The following is a 12,013-nucleotide window of genomic DNA, read 5'->3' on the forward strand; positions in this document are numbered from 1 at the left end:
TAGGAGGTATTTAACCTAGAAACGGAAACAATGCCAGTGCGGTAGTATGTGTAAGGTGTGGTGGCAGGGGAGGGGATGCTGAGCAGCACTTGTGCAACTGAAACCTCTGAGAGTGGGGTGGGTCCAGCTTTGCAGATAATAGTCCTTTAAGAAAGACCTTCATTGTTTTGGGCGAGGAAGTTAGGGGTGGTTACTTTACAATATTTTACCGCGGCATGTATTTCACATAACAATCTAATATTTCCTGTCGTTTATCGTTCCCGTCACTTACACGTTGAGTGCAGCCGCGCGAAGCTCTCACCCTGCTCCAGAGCGGTCCGTGGCGCTTGAAGGGGTCCCAGAGATGGCACTCGGCTGGGCCCTGCTCTGTGGCGTCCTGCCCCTGGTCACCCCCCAGCTTCCGTTGGAGCTTAGTTTCTCCCAGGCCCTGCGCGAGGACGGGACAGTGGAGCTCCTCTGGGGCCTGGACCGCTCAGCGAGGCTGGCGGTGTTCGAGCTGCGCGCGCAGACCACGGGGTGGCTGGGGTTCGGCCTCAGCCCCAACGGAGGGATGGACGGAGCCGACATCGTCATGGGCGGGGTGTACCCCAACAAGACGGTCTACTTCTCGGTAGGTGAGATGGACAAGAGGATAGATTGTTTATCATAGAACGGAGGCACTGGAGTTACCCAGTGGCGCAGCCTGTGTGTCAAGGGCCCTAGTGCAAGGAAAGAAATGGGACCTTATTGAACCATATTCAGGTTTCAGAGGGGCCCTTCAGGACTTAGGGCCCGGTGCACTGCAACTGCTGCACCCCGGACTTTATACCGTCATGGTCTACTAAATGGAGCGCAGCAGGCAGGATCAGATTGCAGCGTTTAGTACCTCTTTTGTCTTCTCTTTTGTACTTCCTTTGGAATCTATATTACTAATTTACTGGGGGAGGGTGAAATCGAAATTCTTACAAGCCTTTAATACAGACGTCTCACTCTATTTCTTACAAAACCAGTTACTTATCAGCAACCCTATGAAGTCTTTGCTTGGAAATCTTTTTCATTGTGAGTTCTCTCTGCATTTTTCGAATTATATACACATTAGTAGAGGTATCTTTTTTCTCTCCGTCTCTGTTGCTGTTCTCATTTTTTTAATATTATTTCAAGAAGTATGTCTTTTTTGATGTCCCACAGTGTTGTCTCCTTTTATTTGATTTTCACTCCCTCTTGTCCTTCTCCATCATTGAGCCCTTCACCGTCCCGCCTTTTGAGGGGTTGGAGGGGGGTGAAAAAGAACAGCTATAAGAAATCTTTCCAGATATTGTCTAGAAAACATGCTTAGTCGTGTAAGAGGGAGGCCAGGCACCGACATCGAATTTCTAACTATACTCAGAAATTACTCCTAGCCCACTAAACACTCAAGAATTGGAGCGCTGCTGCCTTTGTTATCAGCAGTAAAACATGAAAAAATTGAGCCTAAAGGGTATTTTTTTCTAAAGATCTTTTCCCAGACTAACTACCCACCTTCTGCATTGCTGTCTGTTATCATATGCCTCTAATAGGGGGAGAGCCACTAAAATAATTTTTGGACCCCGTCAAGAAATATTTGTAGGTCCCCTGTTTTGAACAATTAAAATCTATTTTACATTTTCGGCAAATCGAAATCCTCTTGATGTCAAATGGTGTTGGATTGTACTTTAAATTCGCAGAAATGTGGGCACACAATATCAGCTAAAAACTCAAGCTGCTTGGTGTCCGCCAGCCAAATGGTATCTAAAGAAAGTGTGAACAAGCATTGATAAAGTTGTCTCTTATTGCAGGTGGATCTGGAATTTCTGTTTATGAAATATATTTTTTTTCTCAAAGGATTCAGTGTTCTACCACCCTGTTCATCTCTTTGTAGGAGAGTCATGGTGAGGGCAACTTAGTGGATGTTTAGTGAAATAGTGCAAAATATTGAAATAAAACATGCACATAGTAGTCAAAATCATAGCTTTAATAGCAAGACACGTTTAATCACAAATACATGCCTCTTTACAACTGGCATTCTTGCTGCAGCAGGGAACATCAAAGCACTGCTCTTCTTAAATCCCTTCCCCTCCCTGCTTCTGCATGGGTTAATTTCTCTGCTTGCATGGGTTAATTTCTCTGGCTAGCCTATGACCTCTGGCTCGGATGGTTAAGAGAAATAGAGACGTTAGGAGGCACGAAAAGGACATAGAGGGAAAGAGAATATAATAGTAGGAGAAATAGCATAAACAGAAAAGGGAGGTAGAGACAGCGATGAGGTAGAGGGATCAGTGAGGTGCGAGAGTTGGAGCGTAAAGAGAACTGACAGAAAGATACAGAGGGCAAAATAGATGGGATAATAGTTAAGATCGATAGGCAGGAGGGATGATAAAGAGGGGTAGATGGATGGGAACACCTGATGAGGGAGACAACAGAAGTAGAAATAGGTGTGCTAAAAGTAAAAGCAGAGGGGGTGGACGTCAGGGGCTCAACAACCATTGGCTGAAGGGGCTCTATGGGCTGTGCTGGACTGCGAGGCTGGAGGTCAGCCTTGCGTGAAGTATTGCTTCTCCCCTCTTCAGTCCCTAAGAGCTTGCAGAAGTTTTGTTTATTTTGCATTGCTTTGGTGTGCCTCCTGCGCCCCACTCTCGACCTGATCAGTCTTCCTGCATGATAACCATATGCAAGGGGGATGAATGACAAAAAACACATCAGGGATGCCCTGCACCCTCTGTGTACAGCATAAAACCTCTCATTTACGCTCACAAAGGATTGTGAAAAGATAATACAGTGAGAACTCAGACACTAATGGAGAACAAGTTTGCCTTTGAAAGTAAATAATACATTTGACATTAGAAGAAAAATGTTAAGATACGTTTATTTTCTGTTGCTGTGAAGAGGTTCATAATGCAATACATAGAAAGTAGATATATTTAGCACTATAAAGGTCAATATTTGCCAGAGCAACTGTTGCATAAAACTCCACTTATAGTTTTATAAAACATTTTTTATCAAACAAGCTTATGACACAAAGACCTGTAATGATAGCTGAGCTGGATAATGTATCTACTCCAGTGCCGTAGCTGCAGGTTAAAATCCTTGTACCACTCAGCCTTTCATCCTTCAGAGGTTGACATAATGAGTACCATTGACTTGCAAAACAATTAGCATCTGCCGTATGTCAGTAATACTAACAGAAGTACTAAGAGTGAACATGCACAATTAAAAAAATGCCTGACATGTCTATATTAACGCGTAACAGAGTCTCACTTACAGATAAGCTTCCTCCACAAATTGCTGCTAAGGCAAAAGTGCAGTGTCCCTCTGCACAATATTTCCTTGGTGATTTAACTTAATCTCCAATGGGTGGACGCTATGCGACTATGCATTTGGTCTTTTTTTAAGTAAAAGTTGATATTTAACTGCAAACACAATGGTGTCTATTTTTTTCCCTCTCCACTGCACTCTACACCCTAAGCTTATGCACAACAGTACTTGCCACACCTTGCTGTCATCATAAGGTTCTAAACTCTCACACCTCACTACAGATGTCCATTATGGAATTATTTGACACTAAAACAACCTAAACCTTTGGTACCAAAGCAAGCATTAATGAAAGTATGGTAAATGGCCAGTGCCTCTGTTATTTTAACAGGAAAAACTTGATTGATTTCCGGAAGACCAGATAATTTTTGCTTCATCTGAAGGAGAACTGAGGCTCATTCCAAAATGTAGGGTCATCAAAGCGGAATGACTATCCCCTCACGGCAAGGTTTATTTATCTGGGAACCAGAAGACGAGGAGGATTCATGATGGCATTTTATTGTAGCAGATTTCATGAGAGAGGCAGAGGGTCTTACACCTGATTCTTTGGCCCAAGGACAGCCAGTGAAGCTCACACTTTCAAAACATCACATGATCATTTTTCGTTAGTTTACAGAACAGTCTTACCTCATAATTCGGGATATTCTGGGACCTACCAGGGAAGCTTTAATTCAGGAAATAAAAGTAGCCAACCTTGCTGGAAAGCATGAGATAACTGTAGCGCAACAATCACTTGCAAGGAATGGTAGAATTTTCCTATGTGCCTTCAGTAATCCAAAGCAGGGATTGGCAAAAGGGGAAATGTTAGGGGTGAAGGAACAGATTTTCATGAAGAATCACTCTAATTGATTTGACCTTTGCCACAGGGATTGGTGGTTCACGCATGGAAGAAGTCAGTAAACAGTTGCTCTGGGGAAGTTTTTCTTCTGAAAAGTAAGAGCTCTGACTTGTCGGTGTTAATGGTTAGGAAGTTGTGGTCCATCCATTGCTAGACAGTGTCCAAAAAAAACATTCAAGTTGGGTCAAAGATGTGGTGCCTTTTGGTTCAGCTGAACCATGATCAATGTGTCATCTATGTTTGGCATCCAAATGAGTAGCTGAGATGTAGCAGAGGTTAAACGCAGAGATTAAATTGCATCAAGGAAAAGGAGGAGCCTTGCAGCACACCACAGTTAATCACAACACATGGCAACCAAAAGGTAGCCAGCCTCAACACTTGAGAGAGGCCCATCAGTAAGGATCCCAACCAATTGTAGATCATACTTTCAAAGCAATATTTCAAAGATGTCCCCACACCTCCTGCTGCCTCCAACATCACCTCCTTACAATACCTTTGCAACTAGCTCTTGGATTTCTACAGTAACAAAATCACTTCCATAAACAGCAACTTCAACGCTCAACCAGAGCACAGCACTGTCACATCGCAACTTCCCATCACAGATGATTAACGAACCCTGACCTCGTGGCCTGTCATCACCACAATAAAAATCACTGGCACCATGAGGACCATTCACTTGGGGCCTCCTTCTGACCCTTGCCTCCACCATACCTTCACCAAAGCACTCCTACTGATCAGTGACGCACCAACACCCATCCTCAATGCCTCTATCGACTCAGCCACATTCCCAGCCACCAGGAAACAAGCCACCATCATACCCTTGCTCAAGAAACCATCCACTGACCCATACTTCCAACTACAGCCTATTCTCCCACCTACCATACATGACAAAGCCTTACCAGGGGACCACTTCCTCTTTGAGAATGTTAAAAAAATATTTTTTAGGAGCAGGCAGTGGTCCAAGGGAGCACCTGCTTGCTCTTAAAAAAATAAACTTAAAAGTTTAATTTTCTTTTTTGAACGCCTCCTGTTTTCCTTTAAGGAAAACAGACTGCATTACATACAAGATTGCTTTATTTTAAAGTAGTCACAGACATGGTGGTCTGCTGAACCCAGTGGACCACCATCCCTGTGATGGCTGTGATTCCTAAATGGTCGTGAATTGTGACCTACCTCATTAACATTTGTGAGAAAGGTCGATTTGCCATCTGTTCTATTGAGTATTTGCAAGTGTTCTTAAATTAGAAATTGCAAATTTCTAAAGCGATTCGGTAAGAATCGCAATTAGGAAATAGCAGTTCCTCATTTTTCTACATGTGGACCGAAGTAAAGTATTCAGTAAAGGGGGTTTTCCCAAACTAATTGTGACAGACAATGGGGTTCAACTAGTGTCAAACGAAGTTTAGTGCTTTCTGTGCAAGAGGAGAATAAAACCCAAAAAGTTGGTGTTATATCATCTCAAATGCCACAGGGTTGTGTAATAGCTGAATACATTGCTACAGGAAGCTATCCAACTATTGATGAGTAAGAACACAGATTGGATAGATTGGAAAGATTAGGTGGAGCAAAAAGCGGAAATGTACAGATTCACATGACATTTCACAATAGGGAGGATACCTTTTAAGCTGCTTAGGGGCAGAAGACCTAACACACCAGTTAGCCATCATGGGTCAGTGGAGGGAAATAGTTAGAGTACACCTCTAAAGAATGTACATGAATCAGGGGAGAAAAAGAAAGCCCTGAGAAAAAAGAGAATTTGACGAAAGAAAAGCAGTACATATAACTAAAGTGCAAGTAGGAGACTTTGGGGCAGATGTACTCATCTTTAACGCAACGCATAGCAGCAAGGCAAGTTACTGCGCTGTGTTACATGAAGCAGAGAGTGCTGAATTGCTACATTTTCAGACAGATGTGATACATGTGGGACATGAAAAATTGTCTAGATACATCAAACCCATTAAGGTGGTGATGGTAGTGATGGGGCTGGGGTGATTTGTTGTTCGGAAGCACCTGTTGCGTGGAGGGGGCACTAGCGGGACGTCTCCGCCACATTCTGTTTATTCACTTATTTACACTTCTTTCTTTCCCCTCTTGTGTAGGATTATCATGGTGTAGGGAAAGCAGCCCCGGTGTTGGACGAGAAGCAGGACTACCGCCTGATGGCTTTGACCGAGAACGGAAGTTTCACTTCCATGAGATTCAGTCGTGAGTTCTCAACATGCGATGTGCATGATCTGGAAATCACGGTGAGATTCATCAATTCATGGGAACGTAATATACTGAGAATTTGTTCCACTTCCCATTAGGAAATATTCACTCAAACAAACATGCAACGCATTAAAACGCACCAGGTAACTGTCAGTAGTAGTACCTAAAAGTGAACGCTAGAGGGGATTAGACACCGTGCAATGTTCAGTCATTAGCTTTGATTTTACTCGCAGCTGCTTCGTTATTGGTTAATGGGACGCGGCTTGTAGCCATGTGGTGGGTGATGGAGAGATCTATTGAAATGGGCCTTGTTATTGCGATCATCTGAGTGTCTTTGTGAGATGTAAACAAGTGGTCAGAGTCTAGAGATTTTTGGGACCTGCATTGGTGAATTCTATTAAAATCCTTTGAATTGTCCAGCAGTGTGTACAGATCTCTTGAATGGTACAACCGTGTGAAATTAGCGATGTGTGAGTTAGACAGTGATAGGGAGATTAGTACAGAGCTGAGCCAGGTGTCTGGCCTGGCCCAAGGTGCCAAACCACGCGCCAAGATATCAAAAGAATTTTCCTCGAATTCACGCAGCAAAAGTGATTCACAAGCATGATTTTCTTTGAAGCGTAATTTTTTTTGAATTTTCGATGTCTTAAACAAATAAATACATTACGATAAGCAACAAAAGGCAATACAATGTAATTACTGTGCAAACAGCCACAGCCTTTTAGATTAACGTGTCATTCTATTCAGTATATTCGTGCACCTCGGCTCATTTTCTTTCTGCAAATTTACTTCCAGTGTCTCGCCAGTAAACCATGGTGCAAGGGTGCCTGCGTTGCGGGGATGATTGTTTTTGTGCCCGAAGGGACACCCTCCTGCACAAAAACAATCACAAGAGGTGTTTTCCTCTTTCTTTGTGCTGCAGAATGCAGCACGCATAGAAAGAGGAAAAACAAGAAGAATAAAAAAGCATTTCACTTCGTTGTGCCTCCTTATTTATCCCCTGGGGAGGCGTAGGATTCTGACACATTCCCAGGTTTATGAAATGTTGTAAATCTGGATATGCGGCAGAATCTATGGGCGTTGCGTGGGAACACCCACAGCAATACCTATGTCACGCCCTTTTCACGCAAAGTGCTGCGTGAAAAGGGGCTGTATTTACAAGGACACGAAAAGCCACGCAGGGTGGCTTTACTTGTAGTTAAAAAGTGGGTTGATGCAGAGAAAGAGATGTAAGTCTTCATGTAGGATGAATATTAGGTTTATTCAATCAAAGTAATCAGGATACAACAGCTCACCCAGCCAACTGTCAAAAGCTCTCCCAAGATGTTACCATAAGAACATAGACTGAGTTCTGCTCCCTCAGTTCTATTACAGAACATAACTACATCATAGGCAGAGCTTGGCTAAGCAAGTAAATATATAAATAAATATATATCGCTACATGAAAATAACATGACAACATGAAAATAAGCAGATTACAACACGTGCCTCTGGGGCCGGCCAAACCATCATGCGCATTTAGCAGTGCCCACCACCCCCTCCTATTCCCTGGCGCTTCAGCATCACTGTAGCTATCCTCGCCCCTCCATTGGCTGGAAAGACGCAAAATTGAATAATAATAAAATCGTTTTATTATCTTTTCATTTGTCCTTTGCTCTGCTGGTAATAAGCAGGGGGCGATGCTCTTCCACCATAACGGAGGAGCCGCCACTGAAGAGGGTGGGAGGTGAGGTATGGGTGATCTATAGATAAAGCCCAGAGGCAAAACCCAGCCACTGCTGCGTTTTTCATCAACGTGATATTGGCTGACAAGCAAAGATCTCACATTGGTAGGTTGGGTAAAATGAATAACTACACAGTGTGCTTGATAGGTTTTCCTGGTGGGCTCAATCCAGGGAACTCTTTTCACCAGGAGGATGTGCTCAGAGTTGCTTGTATTGAAACCTAAATGCCTTGAGACCAAGTGCAGAACTTTACTTCTTACATGTATGTCATCGTCCCCTGACCCCACATTTAAAACAGGGACATTAGCAAGTATAAGAACACATGGGCATGCTTTAGGTGGAGGATTCAGGGTGGACAATGATCTTGTGTGATATCGAGAGTTTTGTTCATGGGGTCAGATCTGAGTCAGTGGTTAGTCTCTCCAGTCGAGTCATAGCTTAATCCATTCTCCTGGTCTGCTTCAGGCCCTTGCCCGTCTTGGAAGAAGCACTAAGATTGGAAAGACAACAGTGGCGGCTCCTCTGCTAGGAGCATTGGCCTACTGCCCGAAGCAGCAAAGAAAATAAAAAATAAAATGATAGTAACTGAATGTTATTCTCATTTTTTTTCCTCCTTCTGCGTCAGCGCCTGAGGAGTGGGGCGGTGCTGCAGGGGAGGAGTGGTAGAACACTCCTGTGCACACTTCCCTGTTCTCCATGCAGGCTGCATTACAACCGGCATGAAGAACATGCCCACCACTCCAGCCCCTGGCTGAGCGCCGTGTCACAGCGCTCAGACCAATCACAATGCTGCATTGTGATTGACTTTGGGGTGGAAGCCTGGCTGCCTGCTTCCTGTTCCGACTTGGAGTCGGACACAGGCGAACAGGAGAGAAGACGCGGGACCCGCCTGCGGTGGCGGCAAGATAAGTTTTATAAATCTTTTTTTTTTAAAAGCAGCCCGATCTTTGCCTGAACACAGGTTGGGTACGTCCCATGCTGCTGGGATTGTATCTGTGCTATATATGTGCGTTGAGCTCACCTTCACCAGGGCATTTACTCCTCAGCCACAGGGGTTTTTGGGCTACGAAGTCCTGCTAACTACACCAACTGCTTCAACAAGTCCAGTGCTCCGGAGATTGTAGCCACACTATATGTGCGTTCAGGCCAACTTCACGAGGGCACCTCCTCCTCAGCAACTGAGGTTTCTGGGCTACAAAGCCCTGCCCGACCCTACCAACCTAGCTGCTGCAAGTTCAGAATTATTTCTTACCTATAATACCAACAGAGCATTCATGGTCCGCTCTCTGTGTTCCTGGCTCCATATCCAAAGCTTCTCCTTGAGCCTGAGCAATTTGGTGCTGTCTAGTTTTCTTTGTGGAGCTGCTTAGCAACCTACTTTCTAAAATGTTTGGCGAGATGAATTCGCTATTTTAGCTTTTCATAGCACTATACCTCTACAAAAGGCTCATGATCGGGAGGTACAATGTCCAGGAGGCTGCCTCAGCGTCTGACCTCTTGGAGCCTACATCTGTTGCCTACATCTGTTTTGTCTGGTGCTTTTGTGAGGAGTTGGCGTTCGACCAGTTATCTAGTTATATAATGCAAGGAAGCTTGCAATCCCTGTTTAAAACCCTGTCTCTAAGTTCCTCAAGACAAGTGACATGTGACATCCCTAGTTGCCTGTAACTATGAAATGGCGTAGCTGCTCAACTGTAATACGTTTTCACAGTTCAGTTGTGACTCAGAGTACCTCAGCTAGAACCAGCAGCTAAGGCGAAAGCAAGGTCACGGAGAATAAGTACAGCTGCAGTTTAAAAATAAAGAGAGCTGGATTCTCATTCTGCAAATCTGTTTTTGTAAAGCAAACAGCAGAAAAGAGAAATTAAATGAAATATGTTTATCATATCTATGCTTACAGGAATTTCTGAATATTGCTGTACATTCTGAGCTAGACCATTTTCTGAATCTGATTTACATGACCCTAATTTTTATATCTTTTTGAAACAAAATAGTGGCTTCTTTCTGGTGCCCTCATTTTCGCACATAGGTCTACTATTATTCTTTAAGACAGCAAATATGCTATCTCTTTCTCATGAATGAGTAAGACATTAAGAACTTTTGTGAGATAGGTCATGGTGTCACCATGTATTTTAAGGAATAAAATACACACTCATGTCGTTGAAAAGTTATTGCACGTCACCTTGGAGTTCTATGCCCTTATAAAGGATGCAGGTCTTCGTCCTCTTTCCTCAATATGGTCATGGAATGTCTTGGTGACTTTTAATATCCTTATAATGAACAGCAAGCAGTACTTAATCCTATAGATTCTTCAATTTCAGCAATTTTCAATTGAGTTGCATCTCCATTCAGTGTTTGAGGATTCCGAGAGGTGTACCTCTATAACATGGCTACTCACAAACTTTCTCTCGGGGGCCAAATTTACACTGTGGTTTGTGTCCGAGGGCCGATCCAGTGGGGGTGGGGTCAGTGGGGGAGGGGGCGGGGCCAGAGCAACAAAAAAAAAACTGAACATGAGGTTGATCACTGGTCCCTGCAGCGGACACCTTCGTCCATTGAGCCACCAGACCCGGCATACACACATCTCTCTCTCTCGCTCTCTTTCTCTCTCTGTCTCCCTCCCTCCCTCTCCCTCCCTCTCTCTCTCACTCTCCCTTACTCTGCCCCCCTCCCTCTGTCTCCTTTTCCCTCTCTCACTCCCTCACTCTGTCACTCCCTTTCCCTCCCTTCCTTTCTCTCCCTCCCTTTCCCTCTCTCACTCCCTCACCCTGTCTCCCTTTCCCTCTCTCACTCCCTCACTCTATCTCCCTTTCTCTCCCTCACTCTGTCACTTCCTTTCTCTCCCTCCCTTTCCCTCCATCCCTTACCCTCCCCCTCCCTTTCCCTGAATCCATTTCCCTCTCACTCCCTCACTCTGTCTCCCTTTCCCTCTCTCGCTCTGTCTCCCTTTCCCTCCCTTACTCCCTCACTCTGTCACTCCCTTTCCCTCCCTCCCTTTCCCTCTCTCACTCCCTCACTCTGTCACTCCCTTTTCCCCCCTTCCTTTCTCTCCCTCCCTTTCCTTCTCTCACTCCCTCACTCTGTCTCCCTTTCCCTTTCTCACTCCCTCATCCGGTCTCCCTTTCCCTCCCTCACTCCCTCACTGTCACTCCCTTTCCCTCCCTCCCCCTCCCTTTCCCTTCCTCCCTCCCTTTCCCTCCTACCCTTTTTCTCTCTCACTCCTTCACCCGATCTCCCTTTCCCTCCATCACAGTGGTGACTGGTGACATTTGAAAGTGGTAGGGCGTAAAATTTAAGGATGACTTGTTACGAGTAGCAAGCATTCACTAAATGTTCTTTAACATCATTATTTTGAAAAAAGTATACCTCCATCAAACCCATATGCACAGAATCACATTGCAACTGGAACGCATGACCACTGCCCTGTGCGCTCTGCTGAGAGGCCAGGATTTGATGTCCATCAAGATTTCTGAACATCTTTTTCACTATTTGACAGGCACTGTGAGAAACTCGCAGTGCCCTCAGCCTAAGCTCCAGTTCAAGGTATGCACTGTACAAGAGTAATGTGAGACATGAAAAATAATGCATGAACAGAATCCTTAAAATAGCTAACACTTTTAGGGAATGCAACTATGCAATATTAACACATACAATGTAAACAGGAACTAAATCACTGACCTGAACGTGCTCAAGTTTCAATTAAATGTTAAAAACTATGCTCACTTTGTCTTCCTTTTTTTCCCTCTCCCTCTGTCATCTCACCCTGCCTCTGTGTCAGCCCGGGCTGAGACAGCTTCGGAGCACACACACACACACACACACATAGCTGCACCGAGCCCATTAACAGGTCTTTAAAAGATCATTAGAATGAAGATCATTAGAATGTTAATGAGGCTGTGTTCACCTCTTAGCGCCCCTGCAGCTCCACTCTAACTAT

The 12,013-nt window shown here is 44.4% G+C and overlaps 1 protein-coding gene across 1 annotated transcript in view; it reads left to right on the forward strand.

The window, feature by feature from the left end:
* The first annotated feature begins 327 nt into the window (after nucleotides 1–327).
* LOC147703663 (putative DBH-like monooxygenase protein 2) overlaps nucleotides 328–12,013 on the forward strand; it is a 301,023-nt gene continuing 289,337 nt past the window's right edge. Inside the window, exons 1-2 of the mRNA XM_086932002.1 lie at nucleotides 328–610; nucleotides 6,244–6,390. Of these exons, the coding sequence (XP_086788128.1) occupies nucleotides 344–610; nucleotides 6,244–6,390 (414 nt within the window). The 5' untranslated portion in view covers nucleotides 328–343. The remainder of the gene's footprint in view (nucleotides 611–6,243; nucleotides 6,391–12,013) is intronic.

This window comes from Lissotriton vulgaris, chromosome 7 (genome assembly GCF_964263255.1).
Source record: "Lissotriton vulgaris chromosome 7, aLisVul1.2, whole genome shotgun sequence".
NCBI classification, from domain to species: Eukaryota; Metazoa; Chordata; class Amphibia; order Caudata; family Salamandridae; genus Lissotriton; species Lissotriton vulgaris.